At 37.4% G+C, this 27,907-nt stretch overlaps 1 protein-coding gene across 3 annotated transcripts in view; it reads left to right on the top strand.

The window, feature by feature from the left end:
• Positions 1-27,889, top strand: part of TNPO1 (transportin 1) — a 93,167-nt gene extending 65,278 nt beyond the window's left edge. For all 3 annotated transcript variants that reach the window (XM_062212230.1, XM_062212231.1, XM_062212232.1), the window contains exons 10-25: positions 2,472-2,532; positions 3,371-3,539; positions 4,754-4,906; positions 5,663-5,888; positions 7,972-8,143; positions 9,474-9,560; positions 10,019-10,126; positions 10,252-10,410; positions 10,498-10,585; positions 12,622-12,720; positions 12,906-13,001; positions 15,770-15,845; positions 16,682-16,781; positions 18,094-18,168; positions 18,957-19,099; positions 22,204-27,889. In XM_062212230.1, coding sequence (XP_062068214.1) covers positions 2,472-2,532; positions 3,371-3,539; positions 4,754-4,906; positions 5,663-5,888; positions 7,972-8,143; positions 9,474-9,560; positions 10,019-10,126; positions 10,252-10,410; positions 10,498-10,585; positions 12,622-12,720; positions 12,906-13,001; positions 15,770-15,845; positions 16,682-16,781; positions 18,094-18,168; positions 18,957-19,064 — 1,777 coding nt within the window. In that variant the 3' untranslated portion in view covers positions 19,065-19,099; positions 22,204-27,889. The remainder of the gene's footprint in view (positions 1-2,471; positions 2,533-3,370; positions 3,540-4,753; positions 4,907-5,662; positions 5,889-7,971; positions 8,144-9,473; positions 9,561-10,018; positions 10,127-10,251; positions 10,411-10,497; positions 10,586-12,621; positions 12,721-12,905; positions 13,002-15,769; positions 15,846-16,681; positions 16,782-18,093; positions 18,169-18,956; positions 19,100-22,203) is intronic.
• Positions 27,890-27,907: the final 18 nt, after the last annotated feature.

A 27,907-nucleotide genomic window follows, 5' to 3' on the forward strand; every position in this document is an offset into this window, starting at 1 on the left:
TTATATTATATGAGGGTAGTTTTTTCTAAATAATAATTTTGGATTTAACAATGAACTCTAGTGGTTTTTTTGACAATATAAAAATTTTAGTTAGGTGTGAAGTTACTTGTTAATGCTCATTTTTGGAAAAAAATTTCCTCATGGGGAAAATTAATTGCAGAAATTTTTTTAATCACTTAAATTGTCACCACTCTGGTAATCACTGCTAGTATTTTTGTAGTGTTAACTTTGTTTTTCCTGTATAAGTACTATATTTCACATATGCACCATGTATTCAGGGCATGTGGGGAAAAAATTGATTTCATAACCTAGAGCTATCGTGTGGATTATCCATTTAAGGCAACCCAGTGCCTACTGCATATTTAAGTATTCAGTAAAATTCATTGTTAATACTTTAAATGTTGCATGAAACCATGAAGCTTCAGGAGAAAGCTTCATAACAGAAATAATGACTTGCTTTGCATGATTCGACTTGGTCAGTCATACCTGACTGCTCCATGGTCCCAGTTAACTCCCATGACTAACTTTGCAGTCTCATGTTCTTACTTGCTGAATTTTACCAGGCCTTTATTCTGGCAAACCTTAGAACCCATAGGCCAAGGCCCTTGACCCCTTTGTGTTCTCCTAATCTCAGATTTTTCCTTTTATTCTTTCTCTCACAAATGTGATGACCACAGATAAACCGTACTGACCAACTACCCTGGGTCTGTCTCCCCTGCTCAGGATTAATTGAACTATTTTCCTTCTTTTCTTCTTTAACCAGGCTGTTGAATATTATTGGGGAAAGTTACACTGCCGGGCCATTGCTGGTTGTAGAAATCTGTGGTCTTCCCTGACAGGTGGACCCTTCACTCTATCTGCCAGTCTTTGTTCCAGCTTAACTCTCTTCTTCTGGTTACCTTTTTCGGTCCTCTGAAGTTCTCGTTCACTTTTAGCTCTTCTGCCATATAGAGAAAGCAGATGACGCTTCATCTTGCCCCAAAACTTAGATGTATTTTCATATGCATTGTATTCTTCCTAACTAGTCTTTGTACTTAGGGTCTGGATAGCATAATTTTTTTTCTTATCCCTAGAGACTTAGTTGTATGTTCTCTATCTGAGCTTTTCTTGTGGCCTTTCTTTCCCTAACTTTTTAATTCAGTTTCTTCTGTCTTAAAATTCAAAAAGGAGATGAGGCCCACTGTCTTCATAAATTTTAAATCAGTTCTTGTTAAATCTGTAGTATCTTACTAAAATTGTTGACAAAGATCTTCAGTGATTTAACTATTAGGAGTCCAGAGAGATGTGGTTCTATATACTGTAAGTTTTACCTTGTTGGGGTCGGTGCTGTTGCGTAATAGGCTAAGCCTCTGCTGCAGTGCCGGCATCCCATATAGGTGCCAGCTTTAGTCCTGGATGCTCCTCTTCTGACCCAACTCTGCTATGGCCTGGGAAAAAGCAAAAGGTGGCCTAAGAGCTTGGGCCCCTGTATTCACATGAGAGACCCAGAAGAAGCTCCTGGCTCCACTCTGACCCAGCCCTAGCCATTGCAGCCGTTTGGAGAGTAAACCAGCAGATGCAAGACTCCTCTCTCTCTCTAATCCACCTTTCAAATAAGTAAATAAATCTTTTAAAAATAAAAAATTTTTTAAAAATCTTACCTTGTTTGTGTTATAAAGGCACTTGAAAAAAGTTCATGGAAAATGGAATTAAAAGTTGAATTTTGGGACAGGCATTACGGCACAGTGGGTTAAAACACCATTTGAGATCCTCACATCCCATATCAGAGTACCTGATTCAATTCTCAACTACTATGCTTCCGATCCAGCTCCCTACAAAAACATTCTGGGAGGCAGCAGATGGTGGCTTAAGTGCTTGGCCTTTGCCACTTGCATGGAAGCCCCAGATTGAGTTCTAGGCCAAGCCCCCAAATTTGGCCTGATCAGCCCTAGCTGTTGTGGGCGTCTGGGGAGTGAACCAGCAGATGGAACAGCTCTGTCTGTCACTCTACCTTTCAAGTAGATGAAAGGTAGTAAACTGTTTAAAAACAGTTTGGTGCAAAAAATGTTGAACTCCCTGCATATTAGGGGTTTTCACAATATTAATGTTAAAATGCATAGTATGAAACAGTGCATGGCTTTCAAAACTTCATTGCACCAAAGAAAACTTTCAGTTACATTTTCCCACAAATTTTAATTCTCTAAGTACAGTGCTTACTTACTGTTACTCTTGCATTTGGATTTTAGAAGGACTTAGAGCATGAATGACCCACATTTCTTAAACCTAACTAGGGGATTTGAAATCCCATTGCTTCCTTTTGTCTGTTAGAATTCTTTCAGCTAGTGAGGGAAGATATATATCACTGAGTATGCCCAAAAAAACTGTGTTGCCAGCGGTTGTCTCATTGGTTTTATTAGCATGCATAAGGTTGGGACGACTTTAATTTGGTTGAGAAGCATAGATCTTTATCTCATGAATTGATTTCTTTATAGGTTGATACCTGTGTTAGTGAATGGCATGAAGTACTCAGATATAGATATTATCCTTCTTAAGGTAAGGAAATTTTCCTGACCAAAAGGGAAAGTGATTTTCATATTAATAAGTCCTTGAAAGGCCGACAACATTTAGAAAAGGCTTTATCTAGGGACAGGTGTTTGGCATAGTGTTTAAGATGCCATCATCCCATATCAAGAGTACCTGGGTTCAAGTCCCATTTGCATCCCCAGTGCCAGCTTCCTGATAATCTGTACGCTGGGAGGCAGCAGATGATGGGTCAGATAAAAAGTTGGTCCCTGCCACTTACATAGGAGATACAAATTGAGTTCTTGATTCGTGGCTCCTGGCTTTGACCCGGCCCTCCCGACCCAGCCCAGCCCAGGCCTTTGTAGATCTCTGGGGATTGAGCCATTGAATGTGAAATATTCTCTTTCTTCTCTGCCTCTCAAGCAAATTATTATAGTCTTTTTATAAGTAGGCTTCCTATTATATATACTAGACTACGGAGGTTCAAACATGGAAGCAAACATAATGAATTTGGGTGGTAATAGGTTCTAGCTTAATTGGAACTAGATGATGACATTAGTAGATTTATCATTTATTTCCCTTTAATTTCAGCTAAAGTACTGCATCTTAAATATGCTGATCTGAATTTGATTTTATATACCCTTAGATTGCATGAGCCAGTGTGGGGCATTGTGGGGTAGCTGCTCCTTATGACCTAACAGGTGTTACTTGTTTCTTCCCTCTGTGAGAACTGTTCTCTGCAGAGGGGCTGATTCTTAGTCAGGAAATATACTTGAGAATCTAGTACCCAACTCTGCCTTGATATTCTGGTTCTTGGACTCCTTTAAATATTATTAGCTAATAAAAATTTCTCTTTAAAAATACACAGGGTGATGTTGAAGAAGATGAAACAATTCCTGATAGTGAACAGGATATAAGGCCACGTTTTCATCGATCCAGGACAGTGGCTCAGCAGCATGATGAAGATGGGATTGAAGAGGAAGATGATGATGATGATGAAATTGATGATGATGATACCATTTCTGACTGGAATCTAAGTAAGTCAAGAGAGGAAAAGTACTGTTGGCTATTTTGGTAACAACTTTATACATATTGTGTAGTTCAGTGGGATATAATGTGTTCCTAGAGCTGTCCAGCCATCACTACAGTAAATACTTTTTTTTTTTTAAGATTTATTAGTTTCTTTGAAAGAGTTCAAAAGGGAAAGACAGATAAACCTTCTGTGAGTTGGTCCACTCCCCCTGATGGCTGCAATGGCCAGTGCTGGGCCAGGTGGAAGCCAGGAGTCAGGAGCTTCTTGGAGGTCTCCCACTTGGATAGCAGGGCCCCAAGGACTTGGACCATCATATGGTGCTTTCCCCAGGCCATTTGCAGGGATCTGGATTGGAAGTGGAACAGCCAGGACATGAACTGGTGCCCATGTGGGATGTCAGCATTGCAGGCAGTGGCTTATCCGCCATGCCACAGTGCCAGCCCCAGCTTCTAGACTTTTGGTAGAAGTGAAACCATAAAATATGTAATCATTTGTGACTGGTTGCTTTCATGTAGCATATCGTTTGCAAGGTTCATCCATGTTGTAGTATGTATCCATATGTATATTTCATTCCTTTTTGTTATGAAATAATAGTGCATTGCATTAGCATACCATATACTATTTATAAATATACTCATTCATCAGTTGATGGACATTGGTGGTGTTTCTTCTTTTGGCCATTATGAGTAATGATGCTGTGAACATTCATGTACAAGTTTTAGTGTGGCCATCTAGTTTTGTTTTTGTTTTGTTTTCTTAAGATTTATTTATCTATTTGAAAGAGTTACAAAGATCGATCTTCCATCCGTTGGTTCACTCCCCAAATGGCCGGAACGGCCAGAGCTGGGTTAGTCCAAAGCCAGGAGCTTCCTCGAAGTCTCCCATGCAGGTACAGGGCTCCAAGGACTTTTAACACTGGAAGTAGTGAGCTGAGTGAAACAGTATTTGTCTTAATTTTTCATAAAGACAGTGTCTAGTATGGTAGTCATGTGCAAAACAGAATTGTCTTCATAATTAATCTGCTAAGTCTTTATCCTAAGAAAATAGATTTAATAAAATTTTTCAAGTGGTAAGACTGTCTCCTATTTAAATGAATTCTTTGAAAGTCTAAAAAGGTGTGAATAAAGTATTATATATACAAAGTACATCTCATTTAAAAATATATGTAATGAAATTATAGAAGTTGATGGTGTGTTTTTTAATTAAATATTTCCTTAGGAAAATGTTCTGCTGCTGCCTTGGATGTTCTTGCAAATGTGTATCGCGATGAGCTACTGCCACATATTTTGCCCCTTTTGAAAGAATTACTTTTTCATCATGAATGGGTTGTTAAAGAATCGGGCATCTTGGTTTTAGGAGCAATTGCTGAAGGTAATTTACGTCCAGGTTGTTTTGTGCTAATAAGATGAGGCTTCTTTAGGGAGTTGCTGTTACCTTATAAGCAAAGACTGTTGGCTCTGAAACTCATATACAACTGTACTGTCTAGTTGTGCTAGTGTTAGGTAGACGAGTCCCTGATCTTCACGTACCTTAAAGGGGGATGATGAATCCCAAAGCCATCAGGATAAATTTCTACTTTGAACCAGTTAACTGTAACTAACTGTTACAGTTAGTTAACTGTACTAAATAGTCGTAGGCTTACTTCTAACCCAGGTGGATACTTTGCATATGTTTTCGTTAAAACAAAGGAACAGAATAAGAGGGTTCTGATGTCTGAAATGTCTCCATTGCTGGAAAAATAGCTTTGTTTTCTCAGTAAGTACAAGAAACACGAGTAAGGAAAGAGTTGTCATCCTTTGTGAAGGTTATGATTGATTCTGTCCTGGCTATAAACGTCTATCAACAAGAAGTTGAGACATGTTACAGGCATTTCTGAAAGCTGTGATTTGTGTAATGGAGGTGAAATGATGTCCTACTCCTGCTGTAAGACCCCTAGGAGTACTTAAGCTCTAATTTCAGTCGTTTTATAATTTTGGTACACATTATTATAGTATATTTATAGTAGTGGGAATATATGGAAATTTTTCATGGATACATGCATTACTTTTAGGATTCAACTGCAGTAATTTTGTTTGAACCAAATTTTAGCACTTTTTGAGATATTTCTGTTAATTTTGTTTTCTCCAGGCTGTATGCAAGGCATGATTCCATACCTTCCTGAGCTCATTCCTCACCTTATTCAGTGCCTCTCTGATAAAAAGGCTCTTGTGCGTTCTATAACGTGCTGGACTCTTAGCCGCTATGCACACTGGGTAGTCAGCCAGCCACCAGACACGTACCTGAAGCCATTAATGACAGAATTGCTAAAGCGTATTCTGGATAGCAACAAGAGAGTACAAGAAGCTGCCTGCAGGTGGGACAGTCCATAAAATAAGATTCATTGTGATGTGATTAATTCAGTGAGAGAGCAATTTTGAACCCTGTAGAATGCTGTTGTTAAACCATGAATGGAATATTTAATGATTAAATACTTTCTGACTGTGTAACAAAATTTAGTTTTCCTTGCTTTTTCTTCTTGGTGAAAAAAAGTAGGATTGTCAGAAATGTTTTTGTTGTTGTTTTGTTTTAGGGGTAGTGGTTTTGAGAGACAAAGACTTACCATCTACCAGCTCACTCCCCAAATGTTCTCAATGGATGGGTCTCAACACAGTCTAAGTTGGGAGCCCGAGACCCATTCCAGGTCTCCCGCATAAGTGACAGGAGCCCAGCCACTTGAGCCATCGCTGCTGCCTCACAGGGTCTACTTCATCAGGAAGGTGGATTCAGGGGCCAGAGTTGGTAGGATGTAGGCGTCTTAGCTGCCCCAGTTTTGTAAATCTAAATGAGACTCTAACTAGACATCAGTCTCTGCATTTCTTTCCCAGCTCAGTGAGTATAACTATAGCATTATCTTTTACTTTAATTCCATCAGAGGTCTGAAATGGTGATCACAAGGCTCCTACTCTTGAAGGAATAATAAAGTTTGAGCAGATTCATATCCATCAATATATTTAAGCATCTGTTCCAGAACCTATTCTCTTTAATGCTGTTTTGTTAGGCTTCCCTTACTATGGATATTCTAGTTTTCTTGGAACAAACATTTAAGATTCACAAAGTCTCTCCGTGCATATTTACGTTGGAGGATACAGACTATTTGGGTTCCTGTGATTTATTCATCCATACACCTCTTTAGCTGTTAATTGTTAAATGTATAAATAAATGCCTGGCTTACAGTCCCAGCAGTCTTGAAACTTACATGCTAGTTATGTGGTTATAACTAACTCATGGCAAGTTCTAAGAAGAAAATGGGTAAACTGTTCACAGTGCTAATGAATAGGATTTTCATTAGCAAATGCCTTAAACCTATCATTTTAGGAAATTTCTAGAGTAGGAAAAACACGAAAGATTTTAACAACTAGATGTGTCTTGTGGGCAAGAAAAATTGGGGTCTCTAATTTAAGTACTTAGACTGAGACTGAACTTTTTTCCTTTCTTACATATTTGTCCTCATAGTTGAAATGGCACGTTTCGTAATGTTTGCACTGCTAAACATCAGTGCACTATATGGATCTTAGACTTGACAAGCTGCAGTACTGCTGTGTTCTTCCACATTTTAAACACTGAGCATTAGAATGATTGTCATTTTGTTACCCTTGGTATGCACCTGAAGGGTAAAGTATAGAGCTTAATTTATTTATTTTTTATTTTTATTTTTATTTTCTTTTTTTGGACAGGCAGAGTGGACAGTGAGAGAGACAGAGAGAGAAAGGTCTTCCTTTACCGTTGGTTCACCCTCCAATGGCCGCTGTGGCCAGTGCACCACACTGATCCGAAGCCAGGAGCCAGGTGCTCTTCCTGGTCTCCCATTCGGGTGCAGAACCCAAAGACTTGGGCCATCCTCCACTGCCTTCCCGGGCCATAGTAGAGAGCTGGTCTGGAAGAGGGGCAACCGGGACAGAATCCGGCGTCCCGACCGGGACTAGAACCCGGTGTGCCAGCGCCGCAGGCGGAAGATTAGCCTGTTGAGCCACGGCGCTGGCCAGAGCTTAAATTTTAATCTAGACTTTGTTCATCTAGAACAGTTGCCAGAATGTAATCTTCCTGAAAATGAGGATATTGTTTTGTTCATTTTGTCCTAGCACTCAGTGACTAAACATCAGATACACTTGTTGAATAAGGATTAACAACATTTATAGTTCTAGAATTTACCATTGTAGCTATGCAGATGCCAGTGGGTGATAACCTCTTAGAAAGGAAGAAGTGATAAGAAATGAGAAAAAAATAATAAAAATCAGCATTTGTGTGATAAGGCAAGGATACAGGTGTGTAAAGTTTCAATGGATATTCTGTAAACAAGAGACTTAATTTCCTGTTGTGAACCACTATTGCTTTTATATAACATGTTTATTAATCATCTTTTTTTTTTCCTTTTTTCTTTTTTTTTTTTTAAATTACAGTGCCTTTGCTACCCTGGAAGAGGAGGCTTGTACTGAACTTGTTCCTTACCTTGCTTACATACTTGATACTCTGGTCTTCGCATTTAGTAAATACCAGCATAAGAACCTGCTCATTCTTTATGATGCCATAGGAACTTTAGCAGATTCGGTAGGACATCATTTAAACAAACCAGTAAGTATCAGTTGATCATTTATCATGGAAAAGCAATGGAGTATAGTTATAATCAATGTTAAGAAATAAGCATCTTTGGAGATATGACAGGCAACAAGTATATCCCCCTCTCAAGTAGGATTTCAAATATAACTATATACTTTGTGAAAATTACAGCAACATCTCACATGAATGCACCAGTTCTTATTCCTCTCTGTCCTTTTTGATTTTTTTGGTTTGGTTTGGTTTTTTGTTGTTGTTGGTTTGTTTGGGAGATAGAACGCAAAGCCAGGACCTGGGAACTTGATTCAGATGACAGATACCGAATTCCCAGAGTGTTCATTAGCAGGAAGTTGGAATAGAAAGTGGAGCTGGAACTCAGTCACAGGAACTTCAGTATAGGATGTGGGCCTCTCAATCTGCATCTTCACCAGGCCAGATATCTGCCCTGCGCCAGTACTTTATAAAAGAAAAAGGATAGTAATGCTTTTAGATGATGGATTTTCAACTTTTAAATTTAAAGGGTTTTGGGTCTCCCACTTCATAAACCTTGTAGCTTTAGAGTACCACATCTAAACATTTTTTTTCTTCAGGCCATACAGGTATGGGGAGCACACTATTTAAAGGAATTAGAAAATGGAGTAATAGGTTAAAACTGTTGAATAGTGGTCAGAGGCACCTTGTCTCTAGGAATGTATATAGATCTCAATTCTCTGCTGAAGAATAGATTTAATATGTGATTGCATTTGATTTTCGGTTACACCAAAAATTTGGGATGACACAGTTGCTGTATTGGTTTCTTTAGTGTTTGTAGTTTTGGTTGGTCTTTGGGGGGTGGGTTTTGTTTTCTGAATATCTTTAGATATTCCCTTTGTTTACATGATTTTTGTGCTTATTTGGTTCTGTGAGTTGTTCTTCAGTTTAAATAAAGACACTTAAATGATTGTGAATCTTTTTCTACATAAGACTCTAAGTTTTCCTGATAATTTATAATACACTGTAATAGCAACAGCCAAATTACAATTTACCTTAGGACTAAGATTTTGTCACTGGAGAGTAAAATGTATATGGTTCTTCTTTGTCATTTAACAAGTAATACATTTTGATGTGACAGTGTACTTACATATGTTTTGTTTCAAAAAGGGTATTACTTAAAAATAGAACAATGTTTTGTAGTTAAAGGTAGGCAAAAGAAAGAACTTTAAAAAGGACTATGTAAAGCAAAGGATGAACCTTAGAATCCCTTCTGTAATTTTACAGGGTTGCTCTAAGTGGATTTTAATTTTCATAGACTCAAAGTAGACATGTTTATGATACTGAAGCTTTATATGTTTTTTATTTTTGTAAATAGGAATACATTCAGATGTTAATGCCTCCTCTGATCCAGAAATGGAACATGTTAAAGGATGAAGATAAAGATCTCTTCCCTTTACTTGAGGTATGCTGGGCTGGTAATATTTAAGTTAATCTAACACTGTAGTTCCTCAAAAATCGATACTATAATTCAGGATAGGTGTATACTCTAATAGGTAATATGACTACATTGACATTCAAACCCATTTCTTTTGAAATGCTGAATAAGTATGTAACATTGTTACTTTGCTATCTATACTAAGAAAAACTTAGATAAGAAAAGCAAATGGACATATGCTTTTAATTCAGTTTTTCCACAAACTTTTTGAAGTTCCCTTTGTAACATGGTGTATTATTTGCATGAACTGCTTTACATTTTCTTCTGAGTAAGCCTCTCCTGGTTGGCTGATGGGCGAACAGTGAGTCCCAGCCAAAGGAGAAGTCTCAAAAGTTAAAATTGTTGGTGTAAGTTAAGTACAGTTCCACACATTTGTGTTCATCCTTAGTGTACCCAGAACACTGAGCTTGTGTTATTCTTCCTAGTGTCTGTCTTCGGTTGCCACAGCCCTGCAGTCTGGCTTCCTCCCATACTGTGAACCGGTCTATCAGCGTTGTGTAAACCTAGTGCAGAAGACACTCGCACAAGCCATGGTATTTTGTTTAATGTCTTTTCCTTCTTGACATAAACGTTTTTCTAAAGACAGATATAGATGTGTACAAGCTTCTTTGGTAATTGATTAGAAACAAACTTTCAAAACCATCATGTGTAATTTCAGCTGAACAATGCTCAGCCAGATCAGTACGAGGCTCCAGATAAAGACTTTATGATAGTGGCTCTTGATTTGCTCAGTGGCCTGGCTGAGGGACTTGGAGGCAACATTGAACAGCTGGTAGCACGAAGTAACATCCTGACACTGATGTATCAGTGCATGCAGGTGAGACATCTAAGGTGGAAGTGAGTGCTGTGTCGTTTGAACGCTTCTCTGTGCCATATGGGGATTCATTTCTTTTTCTTGTTGTAGGATAAAATGCCAGAAGTTCGACAGAGTTCCTTTGCCCTGTTGGGTGACTTGACAAAAGCCTGCTTTCAGCATGTTAAGCCTTGTATAGGTATGAATATTTTCTACTGCTTCAGATGTGATTTTGTTTTATGTAAGTGTACATTTTCCTGGTTAAGGTTGCTTTGATTGAAACAGACAGGATATGAGAGACCCTTCCACCTCTTTCACTATCATTCCCACAGCTCTTGCAGCATGCCTGTGACTGTGGGCAGTTTTGAGTAGTACAGCTGTGGAGTCAAGAACATCGCCACCGGTGAAGCTTGGGTGTTTTTTTTTTAAAAAAAAAAAAGATTTATTGTTTTATTTGAAAGGCAGAGTTACAGAGAGTCAGAGAGAGAGAGAGAGATTTTCCATCCACTGGTTCACTCCCCAGATGGCCGCAACGGCTGGAGCTGTGTCGATCCAAAGCCAGGAACCAGGAGTTTCTTCCGGGTCTCCTATGTGGGTGCAGGGGCCCAAGGACTTGGGCCATCTTCCACTGCCTTCCCAGGCCACAGCAAAGAGCTGGATTGAAAATGGAGCAGCGGGGACTCAAACCAGCACTCATCTGGGATGCCAGCACTTCAGGCAGCAGCTTTACCTGCTATGCCACAGCGCTGCCCTATGAATTCTTACATTATGGGAAACTCACCATACAAATATTTATCACTTAATTTCATTTTTGAGCTTAAACTATGTGAAAGGATGTCATGATGTCATTTTTTTCTTTTTTGTTTCTTACTATAAAGAATTTTTTTAAAGATTTATTTATTTATTTGAAAGTCAGAGTTACACAGAGGAGAGGCAGAGAGAGAGAGAGGCCTTCCATCCGCTGGTTCACTCCCCAGATGGCCATAACAGCTGGAGCTGTGCCGATCTGAAGCCAGGAGCTTCTTCTGGGTCTCTCACATGGTTACAGGGGCCAAGCACTTGGGCCATCTTCTGCTTTCTCTGGCCATAGCAGAGAGCAGGATCGGAAGTGGAGCAGCTGGGACTTGAACCAGTGCCCATCTGGGATGCCGGCACTGCAGGCAGCGGCTTTGCCTCCTACACCACAACGCTGGCCCCTATAAAGAATTTCTTAAAGTATACAAAAGTAGAAAAAGGTATAATGGGCCTTCTAGTACCTAACTCTATCTGTCAGTTATGTTTCCTGTATACAACTATTCATCATCAGACACAAAGACCCCAAGATACCCTGAAGCATGCTCAGACACATCATTTGAACTCTTTAATATTTCAGTATATGTCTCCATATCTCTTTCATTCAGACAGTGTTTCTTCTTCCTTTCTAAAGTTTCATTCTAAAAGTTTCTCCCTTTCTAAATTTTACTGGTTTCATCATCTAGAGACTAAGGTTTAGTGAGATTGTTGTTGGGGCAGGGGTTTGGGGTTTTGGGGTTTTGTTGTTAAGACTATGGATGGTGGTATGTACTGTCTTAAGCAGTTATGTAACATTAAGTTGTCACTTAATGTTATCATCTGTGATAATTACTGTCTAGGATTGTGGTTCTCACTAAGGGGAGTTTTGCCCTTCAAGGAACAAATATTTACCAGTGGCTCGAGACATTTTGTTTAACACTAAGGAATGCTAATGACAAAAACTGTGTCAAATATTTAAAACTGTATGAGACAGTCCTTCCTTTCTGTGTTACAATGATCTGGCCCAAACTGTTGATTAGTGTTAAGACTGGGGAAAGCTTTGATTTAGACCCATGTCTTAGTTCATTTTCTGCTGCGTAGAAGGCTAAGCCCCCGCCTGCAGTACTGGCATCCCATGTGGGTGTCAGTTTGAGTCCTGGCTGCCCCTCTTCTGACTCAGCTCCCTGCTCTGGGAAAGCAGTGGAGGATGGCCCAATGCTTGGGCCCCTGCACCCACACGCATGTTTCTACTTCTGATTTGATTTTCCTAGTCTGATAAGAGATTATTCTTGTCAAGTCATTATACCTTTTTTATAATTGATGTGTTTGTTCAGTGCTGAAACTTGGGGTTTCTTGCCTAGATTTCAGCTTCAACCTAAAAAATTCCCTTTAATATACAATGGATATACTACTATTAAAATATTATTGTTTGTGTGTGTGTGTGTATGTGTGTATGTTTTGTAGCTGATTTCATGCCAATACTGGGAACCAACCTAAATCCAGAGTTCATTTCAGTTTGCAACAATGCCACATGGGCTATTGGAGAAATCTCCATTCAAATGGGTAAGTTTTTTTTTTCCCCCTTGAAAAGCAGAACTATTTACGTGACTTGATCATTTCTGTAATTTTTTTAATTTAAATTATTTTAATTTCTGTATATTTATGGCTTAATAAAGGTAGCAAAATATTTTATGTTGCTATTTAACATTAAATTTTTCCTTTTTTTCTCTTCCTGTGGGATGATCTAGGTATAGAGATGCAGCCTTACATTCCTATGGTGTTGCGCCAGCTTGTAGAAATCATTAACAGACCCAACACACCAAAGACGTTGTTAGAGAATACAGGTACCATTCGACTGAACTGTTACGGTGAAGAGAAAATTAGTTGCCTTGTAATTTTAAGATGCCTGGAGAAACCAAACCAAAGTTAGCTTTTAAAAATAGCTATTTTAGATTCTTAGTAATGAAATGCACTGTTTTAGCTACATTCTATAACTGGTTTACAGAAACTTCCAAAATTACTGTTCTCCCCTATTTCAGTGTTTTAATACTTCCTAAAATGGATCCCAGCTAACTATTGAATCATATGAATTTTGTTTGAAATTAATTCAACAAAGTAACTGGAGATGGGCAATAATGATTTTCTTTAATCTATAAAAATGTGGCCAAAAATAGATTGCAGTTCAGTGGCTAATTGGTTAACAGTGGCATTTGTGTTTTGTATTTCATTATAAAATTTCTTCAAATTGGGAAATTAAGCAGTTCTTTATAGGGTTTTTATTTTGCAGGCTTGTTTCTCTTTTGCATTTATGGGGAGCATGTTGATGTTAAAGAGTACCTTCCATACTATAGAACACATATTGGGGTGACGGGGTCCTTTCCTTTCTACCCTCCCTGATTGTTGCTAATGATCAGTGATTTAAATTTTATTTTCATTCAGGTCCATTTCTTTTTTACGTACTAAAATAATGCTCAGTGGTTTATTCGTTGTGATTGAAAATATTACCAAAATACTGGACAAATATTAAGGTTTTTCCTTAAAAGAAAATTCATTTTCAAAGGCATTTTAAATTGGTATTTCAAACTATAGAAAATATATTTAAAATCCTAATATTACTAAAATTGATCATGTTTATTGGTATGGAAGGAAATCTTTTAATAATAAAATGATTATATGACTGGCTGTATGGGTACTGTATATTTCACAAAGTGAATTAGATTTTCTTGCTGAAGAGCAAAAAAAAATGTATAGGATGGTTGTGGAATCTTGTCAGGTTTTTCTTCAGAATGCAGTACCTATACATGGCATTCAGATTTGAAACACTCGCCATTATAAAGTTATTGTTGAACCTAAAGAAACTTTGTATTTATTTTTAAATGTGAATGCATAACTGCAAATAAATGTTGAGTGTAATGTATATTGAAGTTTCTTGTGGGATATCAAGTGCTGAATGTGTTATAGTTCCTCTTAACAAATTGGCTTTTTTATAAGATTGTGTTCCATGTGTGATTATAATCTAAATAAGGTGGTTGATAATGCCCCACAAGTTGATGGGTTGAAAATTAAGAAACACACATGGAATTCAAGAGTGGCTGCATAAAATAGTGCTTATTCCTTATCCAAAAGAATGCATTTTTAAATTATTGAAATAAAATCATTGCCAATGGCTAATGTCTTATCAATTTTAGCAACTTAATTAGCATTATCTCAGAATTTCATAAAGCCAATTCCTCAATATGTCACTACTTCCCCTTTTTTTCCAATTGGTATATCCTACACTGAACTTTTTCAATGGACCATCATCTGCTTTATCGCATGTTTCATTGGATTGTTCATACTTGCCTGTTTAATGAGAATGTTGCATAGTTTGTGTCTTTTGAACATAGGTTTTCTTTCTCTTGCTTCATATAAATCTGCTGGATTTTAGTATTATCTGTGTAGTTTGCTTCAAGTAATCCTTAAACATTTTTCTTTACCCTGACCCCACCCTTTTTTTATGAAAGGTTAACCTGTAAGTTTTTGAGAGAACACCATTAAAGTACCTCATGGTTTGTTTTCTGTTTGTATTTATCCCCGTTGTGTATAAGTGTATTTATTTGTGTGTACCTTTGAATTGCAGAATGCAGTTCTGAGTTGCACTTGTTTGAGCTCTTTGTAAGTTTAAGACTTCCTGAATTTTGATATAGAATATGTTTGCCCACTTCAAAATTCTTAAAAATCAGATATTAGGGTATAGCCATAATGTGTCATCATCTATTCGATGCTACTCTTTTTCAGCAAAAGCAGTATTTTTTTCCCCAATGGTCCACATGTCTTGTCATCACAGTGGACTGTGTGGATTTCCTTTATTAGAATTTTAAATAAAGAAGAAAATAACCTAAAAAAAAAAAAAGAAATTGGTAGATTATTATCATCAGGGAATTGTCAGAATGCCATCTGGCAGTTGAATCTGTTCAGTTCAGTGGCTACCATAACACTTGATTTTGGTATCAGGCAACAAATAGAAAAATGTTCACTGGTTTGGGAGCTATTAACCCCAGCCTACATCCCAGAACTATCAAAATTTGGATTAAATTCCCTAGATAAGTTTCAAAGAGTGGACACTACTTAAAAACAAAGATGAAAGGAAGTGAGAAATATGTTTCAGCTCTTCTAGCTACAGAAAAGTGTGTCTGAGGAGACAAATCAGAAACATAATCACATTCGCTAATGCTTCCTGGAGGGAAAAACAGATTTTGTTATTAAGAATCTCTATATCCATGCATTTTTAATCACTCACTTTTTATTATTAACAATGATATTTGAAATTTGGCTGAGTGAAAAAAAAAAAGCAGTTGATCATGGTTTTTGGTGTTCTCTCAATCTTTAGAGTTTTTTTAATTCCTTTCGTTTTTATTTTCCAAAAGTATGCCATATATGTTGCTGCCCCTTATTTTAGGGGGTGGTAATAAACAGCACTGGTGAAATCTTATGTTTATTATCATACACAAATTCTGTTGGTTTCTGTTTCTGAGTTATTTGTTGTTTTTTCTTTATTTTTTCTCCTTCCCCCTCATTTGCTCATGTCTTGGTTGGCGTTTGGTGGTGTATAACCGTGATTGCGTTACCTTAGCAATAACAATTGGTCGTCTTGGTTACGTTTGTCCTCAAGAGGTGGCCCCCATGCTACAGCAGTTTATAAGACCCTGGTGTGTATTATTCAATCTTTTTTTTTTAATTCATTTTTCTTCACTCTTTCTTTCTCTATCACTTTTAGATATATTTTCAGTTGGTTACAAAATCACAATCCTTAATCATTGCCAACCATGTGACTAATCTTGTCCTATCAGGTTTGTGAGGTTCTTCAGTAGCATTGTGATGTATATTTATTTTATGTTGTGGCTAACGACTAATTGATGCATGGGATAAGATTGTCACATGCTTGCTGTGTTAAAAGCTTGATTATACATAAAAAGCATTTAAATATCCACCAGAAAAATAAAGATGCATGCAAATTCTGTAAATTTAGGTTTTTGCATTACATTTATTTTTAGAATTAATTTGAAAACTTGGATTGCATTAAGAAATACATGTTTAAATTTGTTATGTATAAAAATCTTTGCTTGTTAATATAAACGTACACATCTACACCATAAGTTGTATAGTAATAGTTATATTGTGGCAGTGTATCCTATGTTCTGCTTCTTTCGATTGATAATCTTTCAATTCAAATCATTTTTAGTCGTGTTTAATGGAATACAAGTCATAATAATAATTGTTAAAATTTACTACTCTTGGTTCAAGTAAATCAGTAGTCCATTTTACAGATGCACTCTATTATTAAGAAAATATGAATTTCACTCTATAATGAGATTAAATGTATCCAACATACAGGAAGTGTAAGAAGATGAAACTTAAGTGTTCTGAAAGCTCTTAATATAATCATTATCTATCTGTGGTGCTTATTCCATTAAATACCGTCCATTAGTATTGTGATTGAATCTGCATTTTTCCTAAATGCTAAACTCGGTCTATAATTCAATAGGTGCACCTCTCTGAGAAACATAAGAGACAATGAGGAAAAGGATTCAGCATTCCGTGGGATTTGTACCATGATCAGTGTGAATCCCAGTGGCGTAATCCAAGTAAGACAGTTAAAGGATTTGTTTTTAATTTGTAATCTTTTGAATGGTAACATTTTAAGGGAAGAAGACTTTAATTACAGAAATATTAAAAGTTTTTTCAAAGGCATTAAAACAAATTGTACATTTAAAATGCCTGTATTTCTTAATGATTTGAAGTTATAGTGCCAGCTCCTACTTCCTAAATCTTTTTTTTGGTCATAAAGTAGTGTTAGCAGATTGAGAGTGGTATTATTATATCTTGTTTCAGATTGGGCCAGTCCTTCTCTCATCTGCGTTCAGTCCTCATTTACTTTGTACATGTCTCCCGTTCAGTTTGCTGAGTTTGAGGATACTGTCTTTATGTTACTTAGAATTGAACTTAGAAATAGTGAATAAAATCAAATGCTGAATCAGCCATTGAAATTGCCTCAATTGGGCAACCTTCTTGGGGCTCCTCCTGGCTGCTGGGAGCTTTATCTTTCACTTAATAAATATTCAAGGAAGAAGGAAAGGAAACAAAAAAGAAATTGCCTTCATTATGATACATTTCAATTATTTGTCAGCAGTGTTGATCATGAGTCTAGTTGAAACCTCTGGACCCGCCTGTCAGTTTGCATTGATACAGGCAATAGACATTGAAAACATACAAATTAGTACTGAAGAAAATTTTTTTACTTCACATTCATAGTGCATTAATAATTCAATTAGAACAAGCCAGTATACCTTGAGAGAAAACTTCTACTCACAAAATAACCTTCTAGCATTGTCTTTTTTTTCTGATGCCTAAGAACTTTGCTTGTCTCAGATGTGTTTTAGAGATATCTGATACTGTATTTTCTTTTTTAAAGATTTATTTATTTAAAAGAGTTATAGAGAGGAGAGACAGAGATGTCTTCCATCTGCTGGTTCACACCCCAAATGGCCACAATGGCCGGAACTGGGCCAATCCAAAGCCAGGAGCCAGGAGCTTCCTCCAGGTCTCCCATGCAGGTGCAGGGGCCCAAGGACTTGGGCCATCTTCTACTGCTTTCCCAGGCCAAAGCAGAGAGCTGGATCAGAAGTGGAGCAGCCAGAATTCAAACCGGTGCTCATATGGGATGCTGGCGCTTCAGGCGGATGCTTAACCTACTACACCATAGCGCTAGCCCCTAAGTAAATGGCGTTTTTATCCAGTATATGAAGGAGTATATTGACGTTGATGTGGTGCTTTTAATCCATTTTTGATGCTATAAACATTTATAGGTAGGACAGGTTTGCTTTCATTTTGTGATAAAATATGATGTGATATAAAATATGGTGTGATATAAAATATGTCTTTCTTGTTTGTTCACAGGATTTTATATTTTTTTGTGATGCTGTTGCATCATGGATTAACCCAAAAGATGACCTCAGAGACATGTTCTGTAAGGTAACTAATATGTCTGTGGTGTCTCATCTTGGGACTGTTAAAATCCTAGTTGAAAGCTTAAATTATTTCTATATTCCGTATGAAACTTAGGCTCTCCAAGTCGGAAGTGATAATCTGGGTAACCTTTATCCTTGGTATAATACTTGTTTGGTCTTTTTAAAGTTAAGTCAGTGATCAGTAGAGCTAAGCAGTACAACGAATTTATGTAGTCCCAATATTTCACTTAGGGGAAATAGCATGTTTTCACAGATAGATGACTCCAATTTGAGGATAGTCTGAAACTGGAACAGAGTAAGTCTACGTGGTCTTCTCAGGGATGAGACTAGATTGTTCTTTGCTTTGTTAAATGCCCTCTCTTGATTCACTCTTGTCAGCACTCAGCTATAATAGATTTAGAGGTGAAATACAATTACACATTTGAATTCCCTAATGTCAGCATTAGTAAACCAAATTTCACAATGAACCTAAAGCTTGTGTATTTTCAGTTTGAAAAACTCAACATAAAAAGTTTTATTTTGGTGAATTCTACACTTTTTTTTTTTGCTGGTTTTTCATTAATGTAAGGTCGAAGGCTGCTGAGTTTGTCAAAGCAGAGTTTAAGCATGGACTGTGAAGAGCCTTAGGAATGTCTTGGAATCATGTAGAATCTGGCAAAATTTGAGAATTACAACTTCAAAACAATAAAACTTTGAAGCAATAAGATCTGTAGTGGTTTATTTCATAAGTTATGCAGATGTGAGCTTTTCCCTTTTATTATTGATAAATTAATAGTTTTTTACTCTTTGTAGATCCTTCATGGATTTAAAAATCAAGTTGGGGATGAAAATTGGAGGCGTTTCTCTGACCAGTTTCCTCTTCCCTTAAAAGAGCGTCTTGCAGCTTTTTATGGTGTTTAATTGAATACACTTAAGCTGCAGTCCCAAAATTAGGGGTAAGTTGAAACAAGTTTAAAATTTTCAAATGAAGAAAAATTATAGCCTAGAAATGCTGAATATGATTAAAAGCCTTTGTGTTCTGTGGGTGTTTGAATAATATGTAGTCTCAGATCATGCTGTGTTGAGTTTTTTAATTACTTACTTGAAGACTCAATTTTTTTTTAAGAATTGCTTTATATTTATTTGAAAGGCAGTTTCAAAGAGAGATCCTCAACCCACTGGTTCACTCCCCAAATGGCCCCAATGGCCATAGCAGGGAGCTGGATTGGAAGTGGAGCGGCCAAGTCTTGAATCGGCACCCATGTGGGATGCCGGCATCACAGGCAGAGGCTTAACCTACCACACCATAACACTGGTCCCTTGAATTCTTTTGAAGAGCTAGCAAACAAGGTAAAAATGAAAAAATGAGTGACTTCTTTCAGTCCTAGATAGAAAGAAATCCAGGTTGGATTTCTTGACGCTGCTTCAACTACTTTATTAATTTATTTTAAGGAATTTTGGGTAGACACCAGCACTGTGGTGTAGCAGGTAAAGCTACCACGTTTAGCCACAGCATCCCATATGAGCACTGGTTCTTATCCCTGCTGGTCTACTACTTTTTTTTTTACTTTTTTTTCCCCAGCTGCTCTGCTTTTTAACCAACTCTCTGCTAATGTACCTTGGAAAGCAACAGAGAATGGCCCAACTTTCTTGGGCCCCTGCACACACGTTGGACTGGCCCAACTCCATCCGTTGTGGCCATTTGGGGAGTGAACCAGAGAATGGAAGCTCTCTCTTTCTGTCTTTCCTTCTCTTTGTAACTCTGTCTTCCAATAAATCTTAAATAAAATCTTAAGAAAATTGAAGGGGTAGCCGGCGCCGCGGCTCACTAGGCTAATCCTCCGCCTTACGGCGCCGGCACACCGGGTTCTAGTCCCGGTCGGGGCACCGGATTCTGTCCCGGTTGCCCCTCTTCCAGGCCAGCTCTCTGCTGTGGCCAGGGAGTGCAGTGGAGGATGGTCCAAGTGCTTGGGCCCTGCACCCCATGGGAGATCAGGATAAGCACCTGGCTCCTGCCATCGGATCAGCGCGGTGCGCCGGCCGCAGCGCACCTACCGCGGCGGCCATTGGAGGGTGAACCAACGGCAAAAGGAAGACCTTTCTCTCTGTCTCTCTCTCTCTGACTGTCCACTCTGCCTGTCAAAAATAAAAAAAAAAAATTTAAAAAATTTAAAAAAAAAAGAAAATTGAAGGGGTAAAAAATATTTGAGTTTTGAAGGAATTTAGTTTTCTGATACGGCAAATACTTTCTGTATTACTATATTTAGGGAAAGTCCAAGTAGAGTTAGAACTTGGGTTTTGGCTCACTGAGTGATATATTTGTTCCCTATTTTATTTGAAAGACAGAAAGACAAAGATGTTCCATTCACTAGTTTATATTCCCCAAGTGCCTGCAAAAGCCACAGCTAAACCAGTCAATCTGAAGAAATGAGCCTGGAACTTAATCCAGGTCTCTGTTATGGTGACAGGAACCCAAGTATTTGAGCTATAACTACTGCTTTCCCAGTTGTTTTCGCAAGAATACAACTTGGAAAGGAAGTAGCCAGAACTTGAACCAGAAACCCCAGTATGGGATGCTGGCGTCCCAAGTGGCTACTGAACTGCTGCACCAAACACCTGCCCCAGTACGGTTTAGTTTTGGGAGTTTTGTTTGTTTGTTTGTTTTAATATTTGCATAGTTAGCTAACTAGTTGTTTGTTTATTTGAAGAACAGAGTTACGGGAGCGGGGCAGAGACAGGGAGACAGAATTAGTTCTTCAGTCTGCTAGTTCACTCCCCAGATAGCCACACCAGCCAGGCTGAAGCCAGAATCCAGGAACTCCATCCACATCTCCTATGTGGGTGGCAGGGGCCCAAGCAGTTGTGCCATATTTTGCTGCCTTCCCAGGCAAATCAGCAGGGAGCTGGATCAGAAGTGGAGCAGCTGGGACCTAAACTGGTGCCCATATGGGGTGCCAGCGCTGCAGGCGACAGTCTAGCCAGCCCCTCAGTAAATGATGTTTAACACATTCCTTATATATATTTTATTGTAACATGTGTCATGTGCCCAGCATTGTTTTAAAATAATTACTAGAAGATTCAGTTTGATTTGGATGGGTGATAGAAGACAAAACCACTTGGACTCTTTGATCTTTGGGTTTTTCTATACTTGAACGGGGCTAATCATTCTGATCTCTTTGCTTCAGTTCCCTTATTGGTTAAGTTCTGTACTGTGTGTGATTCCAGAACCTGGTACATTAGCTAGCACAGTAAATTGGCTCAGTAAGGGTTAGGAAAATACAGTGAGCTGGGATTATCACACGCTTCTTTAAGGCTTTGATGTGAGTGGAGACATACTTGACTGGAAGCCAGACTATATATTATACTTTACGTTGGAATTCTTGTTTGCTCATTTACCACAGTCTGGGAAGATTTCAGCACCCACATTTCTAACCTGGCAGCAGTAACAGTGAACTTGTAGGCTCCGGATAGCATCACACAGGGCACATTTCCTCTCTGCAAAGGGCTGCATGCCTCTCCATTGCCACGGCTCGGCCTGTTTTCGTATCTGATGCAGTGACATTCAGAGCCCGTAGAAGAAGGCAGCAGCATGGTGATAATGAACGAGGCTGTAGACACTTTGCTCGATGTCTTGTTTTCTTTTTAAGTAACAGTGCTCTTTGATTAAATTTGTGTTGTGCTGGCATTGAGGGAGCTGTTGAAGATAAAATTGAGGGGCCGGTGTTGTGGTGTGACAGGTTAAAGCCACCACCTGCGATGCCACCGGTTTGAGTCCCAGCTGCTCCACTTCTGATTCAGCTCCCTGCTAATGTGCTGGGAAAGCAGCAGAAGATGGCCCAAGTCCCTAGGCCCCTGCACCCATGTGGGAGACCCAGATGAAGCTCTTGGCTCCTGGATTCGGACTTGCTCAGCTCTGGCCATTGCAGGCATTTTGGGAGTGAACCAGCGGGTGGAAAATCTCTTGTCTCTCCCTCTCTGTTTAGCTCTGCCTTTCAAATAAAATTAATTAATCTTTAAAGAAAGGAGAAGGATAAAATTGATGTTGTTCTTTTTCTTACAGGTCCTTCGGTCTTGGAGACTCTGAGGGAGCCTCTGCACCCAGGGAAAATGTTACCCTTTACAGGGGGGAAGGGTAACCCAGTAGGGAATGCAGTACAATCCCTACCCTACTGGGAGGGGCGGGAGGGAGGTGTTGCCGTCACTGTATTAAGTCGATGTTGGGAAACGTTTTAACATCTGGAGCCTTTGTGGGTGGAAATCTGTCTCCAATTACAACTCTGCACTGGATGTGAAGAAGCAAAAAAATCTATTCAGTCTACTCACAAAACAGTACATTCTGGAATATTATGGGGAATTGTACCAAAACAAGAACCATATAAATGATGCATTAGGGATAAGAAAGAGGAAAAATCCTATAGCGCACAATAAAGGAAACCTAAGAATGGGGGTTACAAACAGTAAAGAAGCTCTTTTTTTTTTTTTTAATTTAAAGATTTTTATATTAAATTTTCCCACTTGGTGGGGTCTGGTTTTGCATGCTGATAAAGAACTACACAGACAAAGCTAATAGAGTTAGAATCAGCTTGCCGTCCCATGGGAGACGCAGGTTCTTGGAAGTTACAGTTTAAGGTACCCCAGAAAAAAGGTGGAAATAAAACAAATTTAAGAAATGAGGCACCCTATGAAATGCCAAATGAGTCACTCCTTTTACTTTCGTGGGGTGGGCAGGGAGAGAGGGGAGTAGGTGGGGCTGGGCATATCAAACTAAAGAGGACATGTTAATTTTGCATTAAAACATTAATGTAGTGGATATAATTTGATGGTTGTACTTCATTAGATTTAATTTCTAGGCCACAACTTTAAAGTGCAGTTTAAGGTTCAGGCATGCATTCTGGCTCATAGTGATTGAAAGTGACTTAAATTAGTGGGGAAGTAGCATGCTTGCATCACATAGAGTGACACTGGTATTCATTTTACCTATGTTGCGCCAGTTTGTGTTGCAGTTTACCAATTCAAGTTAGCCCTGCATTTAAAATTCCTTTTTAAGATTTGTGGATTTTATTTTTATTAAGAATATAGATATATAAAGTCCTGTAGTTTACAGCTAGGCCTTGAGATACCTTTCTTAGGATCTGTTAGGAATAAGATTGATATTGTATTGTGTGTAACCTGCACAATGTGGAAAGCTGATATCCTGTGCAAAATCTTTGCCTCTGTGCTGTCAGTGTGATGTGCTTTCTGCATGGTTATATACTACTAGTGATTTTATCAAAAATTCTAAAATTTAAAATACATGGTAAAAGATCTGTAAAAGGCTGCATAAATGTTAGTTGGCACATAAAGACAATTGTAGAAGTTGAAAAATGATTGCTATATTTCAATGTTTATTCCCACTCAACATATTGCCTTCTAAGCTTTCTTTTTTTCTTTTTTCTTTTTTTTTTCTTTTGTTCAAAGCATGATCTTGAAGATATGTTTAAGTTAATGGATGTAATGCAGGGTTCCTACACTGTATTGGCGCATGTTGGTGGCCCTCTGTGCCCTAAATATATGCACACAGGGTGCAAGTTAAAAGCTACAGAGTGAAAGTTGGTTTGGATCCTCTTCATTTCATTTGTTTAGCTTTTCTGTTATTTTCTCTACTTACATGTATTCCTGTGAATAAATCCTTGTTAAGTTAACCCTTTACTTTTCCTTCCATGTGTATTTTCTTATATACTGTGAATGTGAAAACCTAACTGGTACACTTGATCTTGTGTCCATATGAAAGTGCAAATCTTTATTAATTTGGATTGCCTGAACAGTGTATCCCATGATGATGAAGGAAAAATGGAGAGAATTTTCTTTTTAACTCTGCTGGTCAGAGACAAAGCCACACCTTTCCATTTTTCAATGCTGCATATTTAATCTGCAACAAAAAAATGTTAAGCCATAACAGCCTTTTTATATTTTAGTTTGTCACCTTTGCATTGCAGAATAAATCCTGAGTAACCATTTTTATAAGCAGTTGCTCCTCTTTGCATGGTTCTGTTCTCTAAAAGTTTTGAATGATACAGCCATTGCACTGAAGTTTGAGCTATGTGTGTGTGAATTTATAAATACTGTTTGAAAAATTTTCAAGTGCATGGTAGCATGCAGAAAGGTTGTTCTTGTATGTGTGTGTTTGTTTTTTTTAACATGTTCTTTCACCTTCTTTCTTCTACTTTGGCTTTGCAAATTTCAGTCTGTAGAGCCTGAAATTAAATCATTTTATAACAGCCAATTTTTTTAAAAAGTTGTGAATTGGATTCAGAGGGGATGTAGCATTTTACTTTCTAGCTCGGTTGCATCACTGGGAGCTCAAAGTTAATCTTTAATACCTTAGTAGGGTAACTGTTTTAGCCTTAAATTAGTGATACTGTGTAGTGCTTCAGAAATTTTTTAGAATTTAGTATTAGACATGAATATTGGAATAGGTAGTAACTATTTTAAATGGAAATAGCCAAATTCCTCTCTGATGATGATCACAGTAGAACAAATATATATCAAAACAACTAAGTTTATCTGGACCTGTGATTGACAATTCTGTATTGACTAAAATCAATATTGTCACCTGTCTGAAAAATTAAATTTCTAGATAGGCAGATATGTAACATAAGAATGTGCCCAGTTTTCTAGTCACTTGATCGTTTTTACATTTCAAGGAAATTTAATTTTAAAATAGAAAATAAAAGTAAGTAAACACAACTGGCAACCTGAGATTGAGCTGGCTTTTTTTTGTGTGTATTTTCCCCCTTGAGGTTATTGTTTTCTTCCTGATTTATATTTCAGATAACATAGTATAGCACAGGAATTTGCAGAAGCCATTTAAGTTATCTTTTGAGGTAAGCTCTGATTCAGCATTTACTGTTCTGATAAAACCTAATACATCATGGGATATATATAAAGCAACTTAATTCTTGTGGTGTAGTCTTAATAGTTTTGAATGTTGACTGAATGTCTATGAAATCGTGAGTTTGTCTTTGTTACATTCCAGTGTTTCTGCCTGTTGGCATGCTTAAGGCACGGCTTACTTCATCTGCTCCTTACACACTAAAATGCTGTTAGTGTGCTCAACTACAAAAATAGCCGCTGCTATGTGATGTAGATTTTCTACTTGAATATTTTTATGTTGTAGGAACCTCAGGAGGTCAGTGTTTACTGTTTTATATATGCCTTCTTTTTCCTGTTTGAGCTTCTCTCTTTGAAGGATTCTAACAGAACAAAAGCTGCTGATCAACCTAAGTTGGAAACAGAAAGTGTATTTTTAATATAATTTAAGTGCACGTTTGGCAGTTCCATGTTACAGCCCTTAGCAAGTGAACTTAGTGCCATAGATATTCATTTATTCAAGAAAGCATTTTGCTTTTTGTATTGTCTAATCTCTTCAGTGACTTCATACTGTGTAAAAAGTAGTCAGTTTTATATTTTTTGGTTGGTTGGTTGTTTCCCAAATAACGTGTAAATAGTCTTCAAGAGCCAGTTCTGATGCTTTACATAATTGCTACTTGATTTTGTTAATAAGCAAGTTAGATTTCAGAAGAATAGGTTTTAAAACACTTAACCAAGCCATTACATACTAAAAACAAAACAAGTAGCATACATTTTGTAAGTAACATATTGATATAAACACTGTGATTTTTTTGGTTAAGACTTTTTCATTGATCTGAATTGCTTAAATTGCATATATTGTAAAATAGAATCAGATGTATATTTTAAAAATAATTTCAACTGACTTTCTTCTTGAAATGCTTTGTCTACTCAGTTATAAAATATTTCAGATACAAGTTTTATCTCAGGTGAATACTCTTGTATCAATTTTGCTTTGATGACATAGGCTTATAAAGGGTCATCATACTTACATTCTTTGTTTTTTAATGGCTTTCATTGAGAATCTTCCCGTTTTGTTTATTTTTTCTTTGTTTTTTCTTTTGTTTTTTTCCCCAATTACTTTAGCAGACCAGGGTGATATAAAATCCTTCTGACAAGCCTTTTGCATGCAGGTTTGTCTGAAAATGAATTAAATTTGGGCCTCCTTTCTTCCAAATCCTCAAAATAGCAGAATGGGAATTTGTCTCCCCTCTGTAAAGTTATTCTGTAGCTGAAACGCCAGAATACAACTGTGTCTTAAACCCTTCAGTCTAAATGTAAGTCCTTTGCCATGAGGAAAAAGTGGTTTTTTGCTTCATATAGTTAATCTATATTATTCATATTGAATGTATTAACAGATAACGGTGCAAAAACATTCTTCCCAGGAGAAGAATGTGTCATGCATAAGTGCAGTTTAAATCCTTCCTTTGGTAGTAGTTTAAAACACAGCTTTGCTTATTGAATTATTTTTGCAAATAATACAGGGAGAGGGTAGCACACACTAACTGTTGGTACTGTTACTATTAATGAAGTGCAGCATTGGAATCTCGAAGAAAACCCGTCCTCGGATGGTTAAGGGCCTGGGATAATCTAGATGAGAAAACAGATAGATAACAGGCTGTGTTAACAATATTATATAGTACTGATACCGTGCAGTAGCTTTGTATACCAACTTAGTGCATTTCACACTGTATTAAACATGGAGATACTTCTAATCTCTCTTCAGAATTTTTACATCCTTGTTAGTTCATTCACCTGTATACAGTCTTACATAGACCTTCCCCACATTGGCATTACTTATGTAGATAATCTTTATGTCTGATTGTTACATTAATTTCTAAAGTATACATTTAAATGACAGCAACTGTCTATTGTGGCTTGTATCCCAGACTGTTTTGTATGTGTATTTTTTTAAAGATGCATAATAACTAAATGTGTGCATGATTTTGAGGAAAGTTAAAGTAGTGATTTTTTTCCCCCACCTTTTTAAAACCAAGCCAGATCTGTAGATCTGTTTGCCAAGGTAGGCTGCCACTAATTAGAAAACCAGTAGTTTTCCTTTTATTATTACAATTTTTGTTTATTTACAATAGAATCCTGTTATGCTATGGCTTGGTGTTATGCAGAAATAACTGTCTTATACCTATCTAATTCTCTTTCTCTTAAAACCTGCTATAATAACTTGGTTAGCCTAAAAGGCAGTATTGGTCCCCTCCTGTTACCAGCCTCATAAAGGGGTTCTGCTGTACTTTCCTCATCACTTTGTTTTCCTTTGTGGATGTATAACCAAACTGAGCTTGAGTGATTTGTAAGGAGGTAATAATTAGACAATACTGTATAATTAATTTTGCTTAATAGATTATCATCTTGTGAGAAGAGATACTTAAACATGGTAAATGGCTTCACTTCATACTATAAAAGTTCTCCTATTCATGTTAACATTGGGTGCAATAATTTTAGTAGTGTTAGCTTTAGTTCTAAGTAACTGGATCTTTCTGCTGACAACTTAGGTTGTATGAGTTATGCTTCAAAGCTTTAAATCTGACGTTTCCTGTACCGCCACACTATGTTAGAATGTGTCCTTCAAACATATCCTCCTGCAACTTCTCCAAATGTACTCGATTGATATTCCTTCTAACTCTGTGCTAACAGATCTTCATTTTAAATAGAATACGGTTTTAATTTTTGATAAGCTGCTGACTTTTAAAGAGAGTTTTTTGGGGCCACCAAATATTTTGGATCATGCAGAGAATATATATTGTACTGTAGTAATTTTGTATTTACATTTGTATGATGTGACATAATAGATGTGAATGTTAATCACTGCTTGACTATGTTAATAAAGTTGTTTAACTATAGACGTTGCACTCTGATTT

This window comes from Lepus europaeus, chromosome 15 (genome assembly GCF_033115175.1).
Source record: "Lepus europaeus isolate LE1 chromosome 15, mLepTim1.pri, whole genome shotgun sequence".
NCBI classification, from domain to species: domain Eukaryota; kingdom Metazoa; phylum Chordata; class Mammalia; order Lagomorpha; family Leporidae; genus Lepus; species Lepus europaeus.